This window comes from Pyrgilauda ruficollis, unplaced genomic scaffold, assembly GCF_017590135.1.
Source record: "Pyrgilauda ruficollis isolate IOZ18807 unplaced genomic scaffold, ASM1759013v1 scaffold127, whole genome shotgun sequence".
Taxonomy (NCBI): domain Eukaryota; kingdom Metazoa; phylum Chordata; class Aves; order Passeriformes; family Passeridae; genus Pyrgilauda; species Pyrgilauda ruficollis.
Window position 1 is genome coordinate 635,400 of NW_024511099.1, and position 21,766 is coordinate 657,165.

Genomic DNA, 21,766 nt, shown 5'->3' on the forward strand with positions numbered 1-21,766 from the left:
CCGTACAAAGGGAGAAACTGATTGTGGCTACTCAAGTGGCAGTTCTGCTGGGCATTTTCCTTGTGGGGTTTGCAGGCACCTCCAAGAGTGGGTAACCGGCTGGGTGAGGGGCTGCTGGTCCTTTCTGGCTCCTGAACCATGGGGTTATCAGCTTGTGGCCAGATGGGGAGGAAGGGGCAGGATGGGGAGGTGTTTCTGTACAGGCAGAGGCCAAGCTTGCCTGTCCCGCTAATCACAGTGTCCTACTTGGTGTCTGCATCAAGAACGGGGCTAATCCTAATCCAGGGCAAGGATAAAGGGCCACAAGTGCCACATGCCAGGGAGCCACGTTCTGGTTGGCCCTGGCCACGGTGCCTTGGTTTACTGCCCTAAGCCCCAAGGTCAGTCCAGCTAGCCCAGTTCCAGTTTGGGCTTAGCTGGACCTGCCCTCCAGGATGGAGTCAGAGCTACTTTAGGGCCTTGGTCTGCACACTGCTGCCAGCACAGCAAAGGACAAACACACAGAACTCAAGTTTCAAGTTGTGTGTGGCTTTTCAACCCCATCAAATAGCTTTATTCACACAAACGTCCCTTAATTTACAAAGCCTCTGCCATTCATACACATCAGGGGATCCACAGTGTTCAGAAAACTTAAATAAAACATTTCATACCAACCCAAGGAAACCAAGTACAAAAAATATTTATATAAAGTTGTTCATACATAGGTCCTAGATAACCAGCTTCTGTGCAAAAAAAAAAAAAAACAAAAAAAAAAAACCCAAAAAAAAAAACCAAAAAAAAAAAAAAAACAACAACCAAAAAAAAAAACCCAACAAAAAAAACCAGATTAATTTACTAATATTATCTTTAGTCTGGAGTCTGGGTTTAAGCCTTCTGCTCTTGCTAGCTCAGCACAGGAGCTGTGGGGAGCAGGGAGAGCCCTCAGCAGGGCTGGGCAGTCATGAGCCCCCATCCTGGGGCTAACCCAGAACCCTTCTGGTGTGGTAGTGAATCAGCTCACCCTGCAAAGCTGCTGTTTTCTGCTGGGTGAGTGAGCTGAAGGTCCATGCTGGCCTGGGCAGCTGCAGGGAATAGGTGCCAGGCTGGGGCCACCAGGCACTCCTGTGTGGCCCCTGTGAGCTCTTCCAGCAGCCTAGACACCCTCAGGGCTAAAAGCATTTGTGCAGGCTGCAGAGAAATGATCTGGCAGATCACAGCTGGAAGAGAGCAGCTCCCTGCACTTCCCTTCCAGCTACACCCACCAGACACCCTGCCCTGAAGTGAGAAATGCTTCTGTACATGAAGAGCCCACATGCTGGATGTGCCTGTAACCAGCTGAGGAGCACAGGAGACACTGGCACAACTCCTCCCACACCAGTGGCACAAGCATTGGCTGCACCCCTGTGCAAAGGAAATGGGGCTCTGCTTTCCCCATGGCTGATGGGATGGGGGCTGTGAGGAGTGGAGCACTGAGCTCTGCTCACCCACCCCATGCCAGCATTGCCAAAAAGGGCACCAGGAGCACTCTTGCCCTGGGCAGCTGTAGTGTGAGGTTTGGGCAGCACAGGCCTGGGGTAAGGAAGGAAAGCAGCAGCATTTCCCTGTTCTCCTGACCTGCAGAAAGCCCAGGGAAACAAATCCCAGTTTGTGCCCTGCAGCATCTCCCCTGTGATGCTTGGCAGGCTTAAACCCAGACTCGTACTGCATACGGAGGAGACAGACACTGCACACAACGGAGGATTTCCACGACGATGGTAACGCTTGTTTTACATCTTATTGCTCCAGAAAGGCTCTGGGAGCCTGTGATATGTGAAGGAGCTGGGTCCTGAGGAGTAGAGGAAGACCACAGGGGTAACTTATCTGTCACTAGCACTGCTGAACCCCAAACACAGCAGCAAGTGGATATAGGGGAGCTAATCTAACCCCTCTAGGCTACAGCCACCTCTGCTTTCCTCACCATGGACCGAAGCTGGCCGGGAGATCCCCGTGACACCTGCATGATGCCAGTGGTGTTGGCCTTGCTGCAGGCTCGTGCAGATAACACAGTTCCCAATCCTCCTGAGGCTTGGCTTGTTCCCCCACCCACCCCACATCCCTCTTGTAAACAGCAAAATCAGAAGTAAACAGTTTCATACAATCACTCCCCTGGCATGGGCACCATCTGGGGCCACGTGAGCCCAGAGAGCTCTGCAAGGGGGGCTTGGCTCCCCCCACACTAACCAGCTACCCCCAGCACCTGGATGCTCAGCTTCACTGCAGCCAGGAAGAGACAAACGGCATGGCCCTGGGCTGGGAAATGGGCCACAGGCTCGGGGCTGCTTTCTTAAACTTGGATTTTCCCAGCAGTGCATCCTAGTGCCAAACATCCACAGCAGAGGAGGAAGTTTGGCCTGCAGGGGCTGGGCAGGTGAGACCCAAAAGACCCACCTGGGAAGAGAAGCCTAAACATTCTCCATCTCACAGCATATGGAGGTTTGAGCTGTTCCTTGTTCCCACATTGTTCTAGAGGGAGTGCTGGTCTGGGCCAAAGTAACTGAGGGAGAGATGTGGGGAGCTGTAAACACAAGGCAGGTTCCTATATAGTCTGGGGAGTTGAGCACAAACAGCAGCAAAATCAGAGAGAAATGCTCTTAAAAGGACAAACTAATCAGGGAAACATCCACATTGGCCAAAGGCTAGCAGCCCTAGGACTCCTCCTTGGAAGTGTTTGCTAAATCCTAAGTAAGGCACTACGGTCTAGCTCACTAACATCAAGCTGCTTGAAAAACACATCTGCAATGCAAAAGCTGAGGTGGAGACGTGTGGTTTGAAGATGGCCTGAAACAGCAGTGCACCAAGAGGGCCGACCCTCCCAGGGCCTGCTGGACTCACTCCTGTCCTGAGAAGAACAGGGCAATCCAGTTGCTGCCTTCCAGCTTCACCTCCTGCCCCCTTACTGCACCCGCTCAGGCCAGGGTTCGGTTAGAACAGCTGTAACAGTCAGGAGCAAAGGCTCTGCCAGGTGGAGGAAGTATGGTCCAGTGATCAGGGCACTAACACTGCACTTGTGAGCTAAACGGTTCCCTCTCCCCTTCCTGTGGGATGCAGCACAGGAAGCTGCAGGAATCCCACCCAGCTGCAGCGCATAGAAGCATCCCTAGGGACAAACACATGCACAGTGTGAAAACAAGGGCTTGGCAGTGTATTTGGGCTGTCCAAACCTTCACAAGTCACAGACAGCCACTCTGGAGCCTCCTGGTCCTCCTAAGAAGGACCAGGCCTTCCTGCAGCCACAGTTATAGCTTTGTGTCCTGGGAAAGATGGAAGAGAAGAAAGAAGCCCCTCCATCCTTTTCCTGCTCTGCCTGGGCCTACCTGAATTTCCTCCATTTCCATTCCTTCCTGTGAGGACAGCATAGTACACTGAGGAGATACATGGAGGTGCTGCCAGTTAGGAACCTTCCAGTGATGGCAGAGGAAAGCTGCAGGCAAGGAGCAGTTCCCACAGCCAGGGATGAGGGGGACCCTCTCCTGCTTGTGGCCATGGGCAGCTCCAGACTGAGCACCCTGACAGATCAGCAGTGATGCTGGGTCAGACCAGCCCACTTCCCAAACCACTGCTGGCGATTTCACCTGCTGAGAAACATTTTAGGTGGTTCAGAAGCTGCAGGGTAGAGAAGAGGTGGTGCTTTATATTGCATTTACAGTGAGCAAAGTCTAAAGATCATCAGCACAGGGCAGCCCCAGAACAGTTTTGCTTTAAATATAGGCAAGGAAATTGAGTTTTAACTGCTCTGCCTGAGGTTCCAATTTCCTGACCTGAGCTGTACTGTACTGTAGCCTATCCTGAACAGCAGCATTGCCTTTTGCTTCCTGAAGATCATTAGCTAGCAGAGGAAAGTGTCCTGTGGAAGGCTAGAATCCAGCCCATGACCCATTAGGCCAAACCTCCTTCTCTCCACAGCATTCCTATTGACTGAAGTTTGGCATTAAATGGATCAGAGCAGTGAACTGCTTTCTGTTTCTTTTGTACTCAGATGATGTCAACCTGAAAGTGTACTCAGCAGCTCCCCAGTTCCCTCTGTATAGAAAGACAGTAACAAAGATGATCATGAAATCCAGCTTGGGAAGACCTGCTTTGCCAAATGGCTTTCCAGCTTGTTTATCCTACTCTATCCTAATGTCAGCTGCTCACAAGCCTGGGCAGCACCACCTATTCAGGAGCTGCCTGGCTATGAAGTTATTTAGCTGCTTGCAACATGTGGTCCAACAGACTCATTTTTCCTAAAGCACTGCACTCCCAATGCAAACCTAGCCACCACTTTGCTCCCATTTTCCCTAGGCAAAATCAATAGCTGTAAACCCAAAACTGTGCCCAGCTGGACTCGGAGCTGGTACCTGGCAGTACACCTCACCATCAGGCTGCTGATTCCCACTTCCTTACAGAACCACATCCCTAGAAACATCTACTGAGTCAAACAGCAGCTCAGGAGACACGGGGAGGGCTGGGCAAGGGCAGCTCTGCTCTCTGGATCATGTTTCAAAGTCTCATGAGTGTGACAGCTGCCAGCTCGTGTTCTTCCACAGGCACCTGCAGCCCCCTCCCAGACCCCCACAACACCCTTCCCAACACAAAAAATTAACACCCAAATATTTCACATTGCCAGAGATCCTGTAGACCAGGGATCTTTATCGTCATCTTCCCTTATCTTTGACTTCCTTGTTGCACGTAAATAATGGAGATTATGGGTCCCTGGTAAATAAATCTGCAAGAAAAAAACAAGAGAGGAGAAAGAGGTCAGGTTTGTCAGTGGTTTGTCTCAGTTACTACATTGTGACTGCAGGCATTGGCTCCTGGATGGAAGGGGTGCAGGACACCACTTCTGCCACCTGCCCACTTATCCCAGTTAGCCCAAAACACGTGCTGCCACTTCTCTCTACTGCCCAGTGCTTTGGCTACTGATCCAGATAGGAACTGGGCTCAGTTTACAGCCAGTTTTTTTTTCCCAAAAGGACTCAGACAGCAGTGCATGGAGCACACAGCCAAGGACAGCACACATTCAGCTGCCCCAGGGCGGGGGCTGAGCAGGGACAGACTGGCTGGAGCTGAGCATCTCCTCACACCCCCACAACACAACCCCATCCCACACAGCTCCCTGCAGTGACAGTCCTGCTGGAACAAGCACAAGTGTTCCCACAGCAGAGCCTGGCCTTGAGAGTCCATGTGATGTGTCTGTGAGTGCTGGCTCCATGCACTCCACCAGGAAAGGTGGAACAAGCTGCAACCCCAGAGATGCCCTGCACCACTCGCCTGCTGCGTCAGCAGCAGCTCGGGCATCGCGAGTGGCTCTGCAAAAGGTGAGTAAAATCCAGGCTGGTGCAACTGGAAGCACAGCAGGAGGGGTCTGGTGGGTAAAATCCAGGTTGGTGCAACTGGAAGCACAGCAGGAGGGGTCTGGTGGGTAAAATCCAGGGGTCTGGTGGGTAAAATCCAGGTTGGTGCAACTGGAAGCACAGTGGGAGAGGTTCACAGCTCAGCCCACAAAGATGCTCAGTGCCAAGGACTTTAGAGTTTTAGAGTTACATTTGCTGCACCAATGCTTGCTTTGGCCAAAGCCTCAACACACAACAACCCTCACAACCTGTAGCAGCAGAAGTGCTGCACACATTCATCCACAGCCCTGGCACCCTCCTTGCTCTGAGCTCAGGGACATGGGAATGCTCAACTCTGCACATAAGCTACCAGCATTTTCCACATAGTTTGTTTGCAACCCAGAAAATTCCCTGTGGACAGCAGAAGAACAGCACACCTACATACACATGATGTCACTTCTGTACTGAAAATACATCCTTTAGGATGTCCCAAACTCAAGGAGGCACCAACAGAGCTGAGGGCAGTAGTTGTGCTGGGAAGCAGCGGGGGTGGTCCCCGAGCACTAAACTCAGACAGTTAGATGGGGAAAAAAATATGGGGGGGTGGATTTAGCTCCTCCATCCAGCAGGAGCTGGTCCCACCCTACCAGGGATGGGTGAGGGGCTCTGCAGAGACACCAAGGAAGCAGTGGGAAAGACCCGCTGCAGAAAAAATGCTACTGCCCAGCAAATTACTCCAATACCTTAGCCCTAGGAAATCTCATTAAAGAAATCCCTGCCTGAGGAACACATTTCTAAAGGACAAGGCTGCTCAGAGCAGAAGGCAAGGTCGTGGGCACACTCCTTTCCAGGAGAGGCTAACCAAAGGGATGCCACTTTTGCAGGCTGCCATTGGAATAAAGCCTTTCTGTTTGAGGAGGCGAGAGGCACACAGACATCAGGTCAGGTCAAACACACAAGGATTCTTCTGGAAGGTTTCTCCTATTATGCAGCTTTGTTAGCAAGTAGGGCAGGGTTTCTGTTTGTGCTTCCCTGGAGTAGGAACATTATCAGGGAAGGCGCTTGCTTGAGCAGCCCTGAGCTCACTGCTCTGAGACAGGAGAGCTCGCCCCACTGACGCACATTTTTGCAGGGGCTTGTTCAAGAGCTTTTAATCCCTCCACTGATGCCACTTATAGTTTTAATCAGCTCGAATGTTCATTCGGCATCAGCAGGACGTGAACCAGCAGCCCATGGAGCCCTCACCCAGCACACAAGATGACTCCAATGTGTGGGTCACACCCAGGGGCAGTGGGGTCTCACGGCAGAAGGGAGAGATAACCCAGCAGCTCCTGGTGTTAACCAAGTAGTCTGCCCCTGTGTGGGAACACAGAGCGCAAGGGAAGGGAGCTGAGTGCCTGATTTATCTCCTGAGCCTACCCTCATGCTCTGTACCTATACTTGTGATGCATTCCTTGGGTGAATCCTTAAATCCAACTGCAGTGACCTCCCCCCGAAGGCAAAGCAGGGATGACAGAGAGCAAACACAAACACCAATACAACTGGCCAGAGGTGACATGGTCCAGGTCACCCTCAGGGCTTTATTTCTCCCCAGGGAGAATCAAAACTGCCCAAAAGGGTGTCACCACTCCATGGGGTGGCCCCTGTGATGCTGCATTCACTGCTATGGCTAAGAGGAACTGACCTTACTTTTACTGTCTATGGCTTTTGTCCATGCCAAAACCCACAAACCACACTGAAAACCGTCCAAAGTCAAAACCAACATTGTTTTAGGAATGAAATTGCTGTCCTTTAACAGGCCAGTGAGAAAAACTTGAGCTGAGTGATATTAACAGCCAAGATCTAACTTGATGCAGCAGAACCTGCACACTGACAGCTCTCAGAGCTGTGTCCCTGATCCCTGTCCTTCCTTCAGCTCTGAAATTCCACAGGGCAGCAGTTTATCAGCTGTGCTGGGGGTGGCTGGGCCCAGCACCAGAGAGCTCTGGCCAGGGTAGACACCATCATGCAGGGTGAGCAGATAAGCTTGTTCAGCATCAGCTCCTGGTGCACGTGTAAAATGCAAAGAGCAGAACAATGCAAATACAAACAGCCACTTTCAGCTGAAACTGGAATAATCAAACCCAGAGACAGAGAAGTGCTGGAGAGAACCAGACTGGCCACAGCTATTGAACACCTTCCTGCTCATGACAGCCCCTGAGATGCTGCAGCCTGCACAGATTCTTGCCATTCATCTTGAGCATCCACCCAAAATCAGACCAACTGTTTTATCCACAGTGAAAATATCATGGAATACAAATCTACCAGAACAAGCTGCTTCTACACTAATAACAACCATTGTAGTTTGATGTCCTGTGTGAATCAAAACTACAAAGTTTCTTAAACACATAACTGTCAGTGGTGGGTGATGCTGTACTCACCCTTTGTGTTTGTGGCCAAGGGCCCTGTGTCACTGCAGGGAGCAGCCAAAGGCCACACTGTCACTGAACCTTTTTCCTCTACAACCTGTCTAAGGGTTGCACAAAGCCACCCCATCAGAGGATCCCACCAGAGGAGCATCTCCAGGAGGCCCCTCATCATCCTCAGGGAATCTAGAGGACAACTACCAAAGTGACATAGAAAGAAAGATGTTCACATTGCATGAAAGGAGAGTCATTCCTGCCTTTCAGTACTGGGAAGGAAGGGTGAAATACTCTCCAGTGGGCAGTGCAGTTAGTGCTGGGCTATCACAGAAAGAGACCCATCAGCAGATACCCAGCACAACCCAGCCACTCCCTAATTGTACTAGAAAGGCTTTTGTTCTCTTTGCCCAAAAGGCAGCTTTTGCCAACAACTCTAGAGAGCTGTAGATAAACTTGGCTTTATCTAAACATTTGCAGAAGGTAGGGAAGAAGTGTTCAAATCAAAAAGAGAATACCTTTGTTTTTCCCACAGAAATGTTGCCTGTCTCTGCTGGAACTATTTGCACCAGTGGCACTAGCGGTGGGAAAAGCAAGGAGATAAGTTATCTCCACCTCAGACAGCCCAGTGTCCAGCAAAAACCAAGCCAAAAACACTTTCCTCTCTGAGAACTGACGTTTCCTATCTGCATTTTGGAAGGGTAACAGAGCACAAAGCTCTCAGGTGCGTGTAGCATCCATGGCAGAACTAAAGCTGAAGCTGCTGAGACATGAAGCGAAATCTGAAGAGGTCAGTGGCATAGCAAAGAATAAGCAAAAATCCAATTCCCTGTGTCAGGGAGGGTTACAGTTTTCCAGGTTATGACATGAACCAAAGCTGAGCAGGTCTGAACTGTCCTGGGGAAGAACCTGCTGCATGACCCAGCATAGCCAAGCTACACGCCAGTGCCACAAATAAGTTGGAAGAGGTTACGTGAGTTTCTCGGTCAACTAAAATTACCTGAGAGCAGAATTCAGGCTCTGCTCTAAATCCCATTTTAAGCTTCTCAAGCAGGTTTCCAATTTAAGATTTGCATTTAATAGCAGTCAGAAGAAGGCTGATTAGAATACACAAGTACACCAGGAAAACCATACAGCAAAGTGCACCATATATTCTGGCTGGCCCACGAGCGAGGTGGAGGAACACTCTGGGTTTGCAGGAACATATGGCTGGTGCTGGGCTCTATCTGGGCCAAGTGACCACGCTTCATGTGCCAGGTTGGGTTATGTAAGAGCATCCCTGGCTGCCGCAGCTGTGTCACGACTGAGAGATCGGTGCAGACTCATGGATGGAGTTGGGGGGGCTGCAGAAGGCAGCTGGGTTTGAGCAAACAGCCGCGGGGTAGGACTGTCCCCTCGGTGTTTGTTATCCCTTCATGTACTATTCCGCAGATCTGCGCAGGATGAATTTTCCCCCGAGGGCAGGGGCTGGTTGCATAACGCAGCAGCATCGTGTCAGCACAGAGCCAGCGCAGATGGCACAGCCCGGCCTGACCCTCCACGTGCGGCAGAGCTGCTCCCACAGCCCCACGCCTCGCCCCGGGGCACAGGGCAGGGTGTCTGCTCCTGCCCCGGGGCTGGAGCACACCCATACTAAGGGCTCTCATGTCCACAGATTCACTCCCCCACCCTAATCCCCAGCCCGCACTTGCACTGGGACCAGTATCCAGCCCCAGGCAGCAGTGCTTGAATCAGTTACTCGCACTTGAGATGGGTGTTAAGTATTTTGTGTGCGGAAGAGTGCAGAGGGGATGGTCTGTGGACCGGTTTGGACAAACCAACAGAGAAGAACAAGACCCACCCAATATGTCTTTCAATTTCCATCCCTGTTTCTCTACAAACAGCACGGAGTGTACCTGGGCACACAGAGAAAGAGGGGGTCAGGCACCACAGTATTTTCCATAAGCTCAGGAACCCTCAGGTGGCAGCAATGAGGGATTTTAGCAAAATCTCCCAAAATACCTTCACCTTCCCCACTGCCTGCTGCTGGGGGCTTGCTCTCAGAGCTGGACAAGCACACAGCCATCAGCTGAGGGCTGGTGAGTGCTGGCCAGGGACATGATTTCCGCCCTCTGCCCTCTTGCATCCATGGTCAGCTCCAGCCCAGCTGGCTGTGTGTGGTTTTGGGGTGAGGTGGGGGCTGGGCCCAAGCTGTGATGCCAGCACCTACACAGGCAGGCTGTCAAAGATCTCCTAGGACCAGTGATGGGCAAGCAGCTCTGCAGGAGCCTGAGAAAGGATGTGGGCTGGAAAGACGTCAGCCTCACCCCTGGTAATCTGTAATTCTTCAGTTTCATTGAAATGCTTGGCTGGGAGAATCCCTAGTAACAGCTTCTGTTTACAGACAGCTTTGCCATGTAGGCAACACCTCCCAGTCCTTCTGTGTCACTGGTGAGGGACACTGCCGCCAGCTAAACCACATCCCTGGGGTTATGCCAGACCATGTGTGACCACCCAGGCCTCAGGATCAGGACCTCTGAGCTTGACACTGTTTAGCAGGGGAGGAGAAGGGAAGGGACTCTGGACAAAGCTGAGCTCAGTCTGAGCAGAGCTGTTTTTAAGCTTCCTTCCTTAGCAGACACAGGTCTACAAACCCAGATGCTGGAGACCAAAGTATCTCCTGGGTTTGGGCCACTGATGTTCACACCAAGGGGAAGTCCTGCCTTTAATAGGGAAATGAAACAGAGCCACAAGATGGACCCATGTGCCTTGTAGGTGAAAGCAAAGAGTTCTGTGCCAAGACAGATGTGCCACTTGGTGCCTACTAACTGAGCCAGCTGGGCCCCGAGGTGTCCAAGTGTCACAGGCGAGGGGGATGGTGCTAGACAGGGAGCTCCAGCACAGACTGTGGAAATTACATCACACAGCAGAGGAGGCACAACTGGCAGATCCTTCCCTGACCCTGAGAGAGACAGATGTCACCAAAGCTTGTACCAAGTGCTTGCAGGTGTCTCTGCTGTGCCCCAGCCTGTCTCAGCCACCAGCCAGGACCTTTGAGGAGCAAGGCTCCTGCCCAGCCCCTCCAGCTCTACTGGCCCTTGGGCAGTGACAGGATGTGCAGCTGCTAATTCTATTTCTCACCTCTACTTTATTTCTGCAGTAGAATAGGTGAAAACAACCTCAGAAGCAGTGCTCTGATGAGTCACTGTAGAAATAGCTCTAGGAACATAAAAGACTCCTTTGTGTCACTACAAAGTGCACTATTGGGCCAGTATAGCCAACAGAAAGAAGACAAGAAATGCAAATCACTTACCCAGCTGCAAAGCACAGCGGTGCCCTGCCCTGAATTTAAGCAGCACATGTAACCTGGTCCATTCTGGTTTCAAGCTCAAAGGCATCAGGTCGATCCTGTGGGTTAGCAGCCAACATGTCTTTCAAGAGCTGCTTGATCCCCTCAGACATGGAAGTCCTGCGTTTCTGAGGGATGTGCAGCTCCATCTTTGGGTTTTCTAGCAGCGCTTCCCCAACGGGCACAATCTCGGTCCCCTGCTTGATGTAAGTTCCCAGCAGCTCCTTCTTGGTCTCGGCGTCAATGAAGGTGATCCTCTCAATCATGGCCCAGATGATGATGCCGAGGGCAAAGATGTCAGCCTTGGCAGTGTAGTGTCCCTCCCACACCTCGGGTGCCATGTAGAAATCAGAACCACAGGCCGAGGACAGCCAGTACTTGTTCACATTCACATTTTTGTTCTCGTGCCCACCCTCCTTGCCCCGAGCAGTCAGGCCAGCACAGACCTTGCTCAGCCCAAAGTCAGCCACCTTGAGCACAGGGGTGCCAGATTTCTCAGTTATCAGGATGTTGTCTGGCTTCAGGTCCCGGTGGACAATGTGGTTCTTGTGCAGGAAGGCAATGGCGCTGGTCAGCTGCAGCATGAAGCTCTTGTTGGTGGCAGGGTCGGGCCTTCGGGACAGCACGTACTGGTTGAGGTCTCCCCCTTCGCAGAACTCCATGACGAACCACAGGTAGCAAGGCTCCTCTGCATAGCCCAGGATCCTCTCACCTGACCAAAAGGGATAAAAGAGTGAGTTTTTCAGACACATTTCAAAGCCCATGTTAACCCAGGATGGCTGAGGAACAGATCTGGTTTATGTGGACAGCAAAAATTTCAGAAATGTGACTGGGATCTATTGCACTGCAGGGCACCAGCAATGATGCTGGCACTGCTGTGGCTTCAAGTGCTTTGGGATCCTGTTGAGCAGGACACACCAGCACCATGTTTATCCAAACCAGCTCAGGGACATCCTCCTAGCAAAGTGCAGAGAACACATCATCTTCAGTCCTACCAGCAGGCCATTCTCCCCAGGCTCTGACAGCCAAAGCAGCAGAGGTTAAAAGCACAATTAGCAGTGAATCTACAGGAAGAAAAAAATCACTTGTGTGAATGCCTCCTCTCCTACCTAAGCTCTGCTGCAGGAGGCAAAAGCTGGCTTGTTCCATCACTTTACTGGAACTGCACTCAGGGAGTAAATCACAGCCCTTAGCACTGTGCCAGCACAGACTTGCCAAGAGTGGTCACACCAGTGTCCAAGCCCTATGGACCACTGGGTCTTCCCAGAACAAATTTGTGCATTTAAGGATTGCATTTGTTCTGGGGAAACTCTGCCACTTCATCCAGCTTTCATTAAGTGCCAACAAGTTTTTAATGAGAGGAAACTGGAGGTCCAAGCTGCAAGCAGTGTTTGCTGAGTGTAATCTCAGCCACACTTGTGACTGTAAATACTCCTACTACTCAGTATTACACCCCAAACAGCTTCTTCCTTCTCCAGACATCAAACTGAGCTCCTCAAGCTCAGAGCATCTCAGGCTCACTCCATAAAACTCCTGTCTAAGGAAGGACTTTCTTGCACATCAATTAGACATGTGAAGAACACAACAGCATCATATCAGCTAATGGGGCCAAGTCTGCCACTGGTGCTCCCCAGGGATGCCAGGATGCCCCAGGGAGCATTAGCAACAGACCCATCTTCATTTTCTGATGCCAGGAATGCAAACCCCAGGGTCAGACCCCAAGTCTCCTCCAGAGAGCACCCAGGTGATTGGCAGAGCCTGCACACACCACCAGAGCATCATTTTGCTCTAGAAGTTTATTTTCTTATCCTCAAGCACCATAAGAGAGAAGCTGGAGGATACCACTCACCTCTGCCACAGCTAAAAAGTCCCACAGCTGAACTCAAGTGTTTTTGAAAGCAGTTAAATAACTCCACCCATATGACAAAGTTGGGTTTTGTTTGAGCAAAGCCCTAGAGAGCATCTGGGAAAGCAAAAAACTTCCAGCAGCAGGTAAAAGCCAAGGACTACCAGGGACACCCAGCCCTGGGCTGCACTGGTCAGCAGTCAGTGTGGGTGGGAATATTGGTTATTTGCACAAACAGTCTGTATCCATGGCTACTGCTATGGAAATGGAAATCTGCACAACAGAAGGATTTGGCTGCACCTCCCCATCCTCAGCAATCTTTTGCTGAGATCAGGTCTGAAGGTTAGATCTAGGGGATGAAAGAACAGGGTGGAGTTACACAGGGTACTGGGTGCACTTTCAGGGTCTCATCTGCCTGGAAGGAGGCTCACCATGAAAGCAGCACAGGACAGCTTGGCTCTGGAGACCAAAATGCTGACCAGGAAAAGCAGCTTCTCTGGTGCAGGCCACCTTTGGCATAACAGCATGGGAACTGAAGGAGAGGCTGCTTGTCCTGGGAGCAGAGACCCTGGCACAGCAGGACAGCTCCAGCTCACACAGCTGCCACCACTTTGATTTGTTAAATCCCAGGGACATCACAGCGGGACACAGGGTTCGGCTTTCCTGCTCTCCTCTGCAGCCATACAGCCCCAACACAGGGAGCAGGAGTGTCTGTCTCTTCTCTGCCAGGAATCAAGCCATGACAGGGAGCATGGCAGAGCCCCACATCCCTCACACACAGCCAGGTGGGAGCATCCACACAGCACTGCTGGCAGGCCCTTCCCACAGGAAGCAGCTCAAACACTGGCTCAGCAGCAGCCAGGACCTGTTAGCTCTCACAAGCCAAGGTTTGTTTTTAGCATAAGGAACGCTCTGATTTAAAACTTGGCCCCTGAACGTCAGCAAATGCAGGAAAGATGACGGGGACCCAGCAGTAGCTGTGAGCACCAGGCACTTCACTTTGGGTGGAGCATTGAGAGTGGAGGCTTAAGCCAAAAGTAATATTTCCTCATTTTCTTTCTATAATCTGAAAGTGTTTTAGTTGTTAAATCATCTTCCTGCCTTCAAAACAAACAGCTTTAAACATAAAGAGCTGGCAAGACGCTCCCTAAAGATGAGATGTGAGCAAACTAAAGACAAGCAGTCAAGAGCTGAGGAGATGCCAATGACAGGCTGGACCTGTTCTCTATCACCAAGCCAGCATCCCCATGTGCTCCCTGCCCAAACACAGCATGGCACACACTCACACTCCATCTTTCCAGCAGCACACACACACCTCCCCCACCCCATCCCAGGGAGCTCATTAACAGCGTGTTAATTTGCTTAGCTTCATAGGGGAAATGAAAATCCAGTGAGAGCAGAAGCAGCATCCCAGTGCCCACAACCACATGTAACCTCTGACTCCCTCTGTGCAAGGAGACTGCACCAGAGAGATGGGAGCTGGCAGCATGGAATTCCAGGCAGTTGGAATGATGGCAACACACGTAGGTGATGCCAGGGCAGGCCATGAGTGAGGCTGAGTGCTGGTGGCAGGTTGATGGCCCCACAGATGACATGGGAGGAACAGGAAGCAACACCTTATACCTGTTCACTTAAGGCAGCTCTGTCACTGCTCTAGGGTAGGAACAAGAGGGGCAGGTGATGGGCACAAGCACTGGAGGTGCTCCTGTGTCAGGACTCTGAGCACATTATATGGGTGCCTCTCTTCCAGCTCAGCACCGAGCTTCCACCTTCCTTTTCACATCCTGACTTAAATTTAATTACTCCACATCTCTTTAAAACGATAAAGGTTCAGCCTCTGCGCCGTAGCTGAGACCAAACCCTGCCTGTATCCCGGCAGTTGTGCTCCCAATTCAGAAAGTCTCAGATTAATCCTGGCCGTGCCCTGAGCCCCGGCACGTTGGCACAGCATCTGCGCTGGCCCGTAAATAGCCCAGCTGCGGTCGTGCAGAATGGCACGGCAGCTCCACGGCACCGCCGCAGCCCCGCTCTGCCGCCCGCAGGGAGGGAGAGCAGGAGACCTGCAGGGCTCATCCAGCTCCAGATTTTTGTTTTGAAAATATTTATCCACGTCTATCAGACCCAAGGCTTGGGAAGGTAGCAAGAACAGGCTGCCTGGCACAACATAGCCCTGAGGGCAGCCAGGCAGATGGAAAGGAGAATGTGCTCCAGCTTGGTTTTGGGAGTCCAACTACTCCTGTCCACGCTGCGGGTGCAGAGCCCAGCTCTGCTCCCCTCTAAGGGGCTGCTGTACAACCAGGGCAGGCAAAGCCCTCCCCACTGCTGGGAATTCGGAAGGATCAACTCCCCCCAGCAATGGGGCATCCATGGGTCTCCTTCCCCACCTAGAGATGGGCACCTGCAGCTACCCCAGAGCTTATCCCAATCCAAGCCAGCTCTCCTCAGGGTATGCAACACGACAGAGGGGGCAGGACCCCCCCATACCTGCTACGCCTGGACACACCCAAAGGGAAGAGCTGGCTCCTCCCCCAGGGAGCTGTGTGTCCTGGCTGTACAGGAATTTGGACACTGCCCTTCTCAGGGAGCCTCCCTTGGGTGGTTGTGTGAAGGAAGAGCAGGAGCCGGGATGCAGAGGGAGAGCCAGGCACGTCTGGACATGTCCACCCACCAGGGATACAGAGGAGACAGGCAAGGCAGGGACAGTCAGAGCCACAGGTTTGCTCAGAGGATGAATCTCAGGAGTTTTGCATGAACTCTGCACCTGGCACAGGGTCTGGGGACTGCCTGCACCGGGGGCTCAGGAAGATTGAGCATCCCAAGGAGCTGACAGGAATCCTGGCACACAAGTTTGGGGCAGGAAGGATTGGGGGACTGGCTCTGCTCACAGCAGGCTGGGAGCACAGGGGCAGCAAGGGCACAGGGCTCCTGTATTTTTCCACATCTTCACAGCACATTGGCAAAGCTGGGTCTGACAAGGAGCCAAGGGAGCAAAGGGAGGGAGGGAGCATTTTGGAGATGTCACCATCACAGCCATCGACTGTGACAAGAGAAGGTGACCCCTGACAGCCCCGTGATGCTGCTGAGGGACCCCAGGGGAAAATGGGGTTATCAGCCCAGGCTACAGGCATTAGTGCTTCCAGGGCTGTTCCCATAGAGCCAGCAACGGGGGGGACACAGGGACAGTCCTAAAGCTGTGAGAGCTTGAGCCATAACAGGCTGCAGCCTTGGGGTGCTCAGAGACAGGACAGCACATTGGGCAGAGAGGGGCAGATGTCCCCTTGGTGTGACTGGGGCACAGGCTGTGAAGGTCCCCAGGGGGATGTGTGTGGGCTGTAGCACAGGCCAGGGTAGCAGATGGAGCCTCAGGATTTGGGTGTAAGTGAGGACAAGTCAGTGCTAGCCAGGGATCCAGCACACAGGGATGTCCCCCAAGGGTTAGGTTTGAGCCTGGAGGTGGCAACAGGGCCCCTCAGGGCTGGGGGCAGGACTGCAGGGCACATGGAGGGATCCCACTGGCATTGCTGCAAGACATGGGTGGGGCTTAGGGAATGGCTTCCCGGGAGCATCATACAGGAAAGGGAGAGTGGAGGGGATGGCTCAGCATGGGGGGACTGAGTCCAGAACTCAGTCCCTCAGGTGTGCTCAGGGTGAGTGGCAGCAAAGAGCCTGTGGAGAGCCCTGCAGGGACAGGACAGAGATGGGTGATGGGAGCAAGCCCAGAGCAGATACCCTAAAGAGAACCCCAAGCGTGCAGGGGTGACGGGTGCTCAGGGCACAGCGGGGAGAGCCCGGGGTGGTTACACTGGAAAAGCAGTGAGGCAAGGCGGGAGGAAGGGCACTGTGAGAGCTGGGGGAAGCTTTGGGTGCTGCTAAGCACAGGCAATGCCCAGGAAGGATTTGAGCAACAGGGTGATGGGTAGCAAGCGAGGGCAGCTGCAGCGCCTGAGGTGTGGGTGTCGTGGAAGGGTGTCCATGAAGAAGGGGGACAAAACCAGGATGTCCTGCAAGGAGCATCCCAGCAGCCACCCGCTCTGGGGGCACAGCCTGGCAGTGGGGCAGGAGGATCTGGCTGTGGGGGTCACTGATGGCAGGAGGGAGGTGGCAGATCCAGGTGCTCAGGGCTGGGGCCGGGTGACACGGGTGTCAGGGACAGGGAGGCCCTGGGCGCGGGAGGCGGCCCGGGAGGGCGCTGGGCCGAGCCGGGCTGCCCGGGGGTGCCGGTACCTTTGAGGGAGGTCTCGACGAGGCGCAGGTAGAGCTGGCTGCGCTTGTTGCCGTGGCTCATGCGCTGCCCCAGGCCGTGCCGCTGCAGGACGCACTCCTCGAAGCGCACCACGTTGGGGTGCTGCCGCCGGAGGCTCGTCAGGGCCCAGAACTCGGCCAGCGCCAGCTCCACGTTCTCGGGAGCGTCGCAGCGGATCCGTTTCACCGCCAGCCGGGCGCCGCTGCGGCCCGACACCGCCTCGTACACCACGCCGTAGGCGCCGCGGCCGATCTCGGCCAGCAGGGTGTACCGAGGGCTGCCGCCGCCGCGCCGCGGGGCGGAAAAGCGCGCGCTGCCGGCCCCTTTAAGCCCTCGGCCAATCGCGGCCGCGCGGGGCGAACCACCGCGGCGCCGGGGGGGGGCGGCGGCCGCCGCGACGGGGCTCGGCCTCTCCCCGGTGCCGGCCCCGTACTCGGAAAGGGAAGTCCGGGTTTCCCGCCCCGGGAGCGGTAACAGGGTCGCGGCGCCGCCAGCGCGGTTCGGCGCGGCCGGGGCTCAGCGCGGCGGCAGGCCCCTCCCGCTCCCCCGCCACGGTGGTACGCGCCGCGCCGGTGTAAACAGGCCGGTCATAGGGGCCCCGGCGTCCGCCGCGGGTCTCCCCCGTCCGTCCGTCCGTTCCCTCCGGGTGCGGCCCGGGGGAGGCGGTGCGGGCTCGGGCCTGGCCCGCGGGGCTCACCTGGGGAGCGGCGGCGGGGGCTCCGGGCCGGGCGCTGCGCGGCGGCGTGTGAATGGGCGGGGTGGGGGAGCGGCGGCGGCGGCGGCGGTGGGATAAGAGCGTGGCCGCGCGCCCTGACGTAACCCCTTATGTAACGGCGGGGGGTGACCCGCCCCCACCAGCCCCCTCCCACCGCCCCGGGACGGGCGGTGCACCGGGAGGGCGGGATGCCCCGGGATGGGATGGGGTGGGGTGGGGGGGAGCGGTGCACCGGCGGTAGCCGTGCGGTACAGGGGTGGTCCGGGTGTACCGGGGAGGGCTGTGTGTGATGCCGCCAGGGGGGTGATGCTCCGGGACACGGTGCACCGGGGAGGAGGGCGGTGCACACGTAGGTGATGAGCCGGCGGAGAGGTGATTCCCCGGGGAGGGGGTGGTGCCCCGGGTCCAATAAATCCTGAGCACCCGGTAAATCCCCGGGACGCGCGGTGCTGGATGTTCGGCGAGCTGGCGCTGTGCAGCCGTACCGGGAAGGGGGAACATGCCGGGGCCGGTTTCACAGCTCCGGCAGCGTTCGGGGGCTCCTCTCGGGCGCCGCGCTCACCCCGACGGTTCGACCCAACTGTCGGGGATCACCGGGGACTTTCCAACTGGAAGTTCCCCGGGACAGTGGCTGCGATCCCGAGAGGATCCCTGCGGGCCAGGACCGAGGGTTTTGGGGGCACCCCAGGGTGGCGCGGCACCCACCGGGTGTCCGTGTGGTGGAACGGGCGCTGGTCACCAAGAGCGGCACGCGGGGACCGCCCTACGCCGGGACCCGAGGGGCCGTGAGGGCCGGGGGCAGACCGCGGGGCTGCAGTGTGTCCCCCGGCATGGCCGTGTCCCCGCGGGGTTGAGTCTTGGCTGCTTTGGTGGCATTTCTCCTGCGAGCAGGTGGGGTGAACCACAGAGGTCCCTGTCCCACGCACCGTCCCAAAATTGCTTTTCGTTCCGCGGGCCGTGGGCATCACCAGTACCCGTCCACTCCGGGCTGCCCGGAGGTCTCATCCTGTTCCTGGCGCTGCTGGCAGCCCCCGGGCTCGGGGCTTTGCACGCCGCCGTCCCGCTCCTGGTGGATTTGGGGAGGGAATGGCGACCAAACCCAAATGTCCTTTTCCAGCCGCCTCTCCCGCGTTCTCCTGCCCCCCGCGCGGCGCCGTTGGCAGCGGGCACTGCGGCCGGTCAAAGACAGCGTCTGCAGAGCCGGTTCACGGCGGAACTCTCAAAATTCCCTGTTTTCTTGACCCTCTGCTGAGCCATGTGCCGCTGCCATCACGCAGCCCCAGCAGCTCCCGGCTGCGTCACGCCGGTCCCCCCGGGCAAGGGACGGCGACCCCCGGAGCCACCGGCGACTCTAATGCGGGGCTGCCCCGCGGTGTCACGGCGCCGGCTGCAGCTCCTGCAAGTGGTTTGACCTCGATTTGTTTTTAAATGGAGCCACTTCGCCTGCCGCGGAGGCTGCGGGGGCCGTGCCGCCGCCCCGTGCCGCCGGTGCCGCTCGGCAGCCCGGAGCGACGGGGACGGTGGCAGCGGCGTGACTCGCCGTGTTTACGAGAGCGGCGCTTCTCGTACCGCCGTGGAGTGGCACTTGTGCCTCCTGCCCACGCAGGGAGGTCACCGTGTGCCCGCCTGGGCAGCGCTGACCGCCCCCTGCTCCGGTGCTCCCTTTGCCGGAGGCTCGCTCCGGTGCGGTCACGCTGGATCGGAGCTCCCGCGGGTTTGGAGCAGAACACCGGGCATCGCCCACCCGGCATTTCTCCCCATGCCCCGCAAAACGCGTCTGAACACCTCCCTCTCCTGCCTACGGCAAGGCCAGGCAGCTGTGCAAACGTTTTGGGAGTTTCTGGAAAAGCTGTGTCGCTGAACGGGATAAAGCTGACCGTGCTGGAGGAGCCACAGCGTAGCGAGTGCCTTCCTGGGGAAGCTCCGGCCAGCAGCTCTGGGTCGCCGTCCCTCTGCTTGGGGACAGCCCCGGCGGCTGGCAGAGCTTGTACCAGCTGCAGGGGTGATTTAGCCCATCCCGGCACCGGGAGCCCTGTCTGGTCCGGGGCAGAGTCCTTCGGGGGGGCCGGGGGGCTCAGGGGCAGAGCGGCAGCGCCGTGTGACGCGAGCTGACATTAACTCCCACCTGCTCCCGCGGGTGCCTGGCACGCTCGGCCCCCTCCTCGCCGAACGCGCCTTTCACTCATGTAGTTGGAAAAGTTAACTTTTCTATTACCGCGCATTTCACTTACCCAGGTACTTAATTACCATTGTCCCAGGGAAATGTCAGTGTGACTCAGAGACACTTTCCCATTAGGAGGAGACAGATGAATATTAAGTTGAGTTGCTGGTGGGTGGGCTGGCTTCCAGCTCCTCTCCCGGGGGACCCTGTCACCCTCCACGCCCTGGACCCGTGGAGGACCTTCTTACCCAGCTCAGTAGATCTGTGGCACTTTGCTCTGGGGACGGGAGTAATTCGACCTCCCACCCGGCGCAAAGGGAAGGAGCCTTATTCCAAACTTTTCCCTCTGCGTCCTTGGGATTTATTCGATCTCTAACACATCTCCCTCGTGTGCAATTACCCTGTGCAGGGAGGTGACTGCGCCCCAGGCCGCTGGGTGCGTATGTACATATATACATATTCATATAGAAATAATGGCTTTGGTGTAGAAGTGCTCCACCCCACCGTGTCTGTGGTGCCCGCACGGCCATCAGTCCCAGCAGAAAGGGTTAAACTGCCCGAGGGCTGCCCACAGCCCCTCGCTCAGGATGTTGTGGTCGTTTGCAGATGCTTTTTGTTCTTCTCAGCTTTGTTCTGTGCCTGCACAGCCCGAGGCGGGGCCGTGGCCGCCCTCTGCCCCTGCGGGGCCTGAGCTCCATCCCCCCTCGCTGCAGCCCCAGGGATGGAGGGGTGGGTTCCTCCCTTGGCCCTGAGGAGGATGCAGGGCTCTGCCCCCGCCCCCCACCCCATGCCCTGCTCCCTTGGTCCCTCCGTGTGGGCACAGCCCCAGCCTGGACGAGTTAAAATCCACCTCCAGACAAAAGCCGTGGGGTCCCGCCTGCTTTTCAAGGAGCGGGGGAATGCCGACGGACCTGATCACCAGCCCTGACGGAGGACCACGGGCACAGGCTGCCGTGGCTGCTGGGTGCCCAGCAGAGGGTCCCAGCCCTGTCGATGGCCCCCACTTCCCTCACCAGTGCTGGGAGGGCTGAGCAAGGGGGCACCAGGTCCAGCAGCTGGTGTTCGAGCTGGGAGAACAGCAGGTTGCTGGGAAACATCCCTCTTGAGCTCCGATAAAAATAGCTCCATCTTCAAGGCAAGAGGACTGGCTGCACTGCCAGCGACGCAGGGGATGTGTCTGCACCCACCGGGGTGTGGGGGACGGTGCAGGATGTCCTGTGGGGTCTGCACCTTGGACCCTCATCCCACATGTCTGTTGTGACAGTGGGACAGAGGTGCAGGGGCTCAGGGATTGCCTGTCATTGCCCCAGTGCTGTTCTCCTTTATCCCCAAATCAGACTTGGAAATGTGTGAGAACAGGAATCAGGGCTGAGTGGGGAAAGTGGGGGCATCTTTTTCCCTCCATCCATCTCCCCCTGCCTCTTTGGCTCATCTGTGTTTGCCCTCATGAGGAGGAGGTTCAGGGAGATGTGGAGCTGGGCTCTGAGCCCTGGCATTGCAGAGGTTGGGGGGTTTTATGCAAAGGCTTTTTCACCTGACAGCAGCCAGGCTGGGTGGGTTGGGACATCCCTTTCCCGGGGCATGAAGACCCTCTCTCCCTTCCTAGCAGCTTTGGATGGGCTCACTTCTCTCCCCAGCCTCTCCACGAGGATGTGCCTCTCCCCAGCCTGGGGAGCAGGGTGAGAGAAGGTCAGGGATTCACCTTTTCCCCCTGCACCCTTCTTGGACACGATTTGAATTCGGT

The 21,766-nt window shown here is 55.7% G+C and overlaps 1 protein-coding gene across 1 annotated transcript; it reads right to left on the bottom strand.

Moving 5' to 3' along the window:
• Positions 1–789: 789 nt before the first annotated feature.
• Positions 790–19,612, bottom strand: STK35 (serine/threonine kinase 35). Its single transcript, XM_041458292.1, has 6 exons — positions 19,300–19,612; positions 18,836–19,030; positions 17,622–17,968; positions 17,128–17,578; positions 11,022–11,769; positions 790–4,723 (listed from the first exon to the last, which is right to left on the bottom strand). The coding sequence occupies exons 1-5, from the start codon at positions 19,610–19,612 to the stop codon at positions 11,057–11,059; spliced, it is 2,019 nt and encodes a 672-aa protein (XP_041314226.1). The 3' UTR covers positions 790–4,723; positions 11,022–11,056.
• Between the last annotated feature and the right edge of the window lie 2,154 nt (positions 19,613–21,766).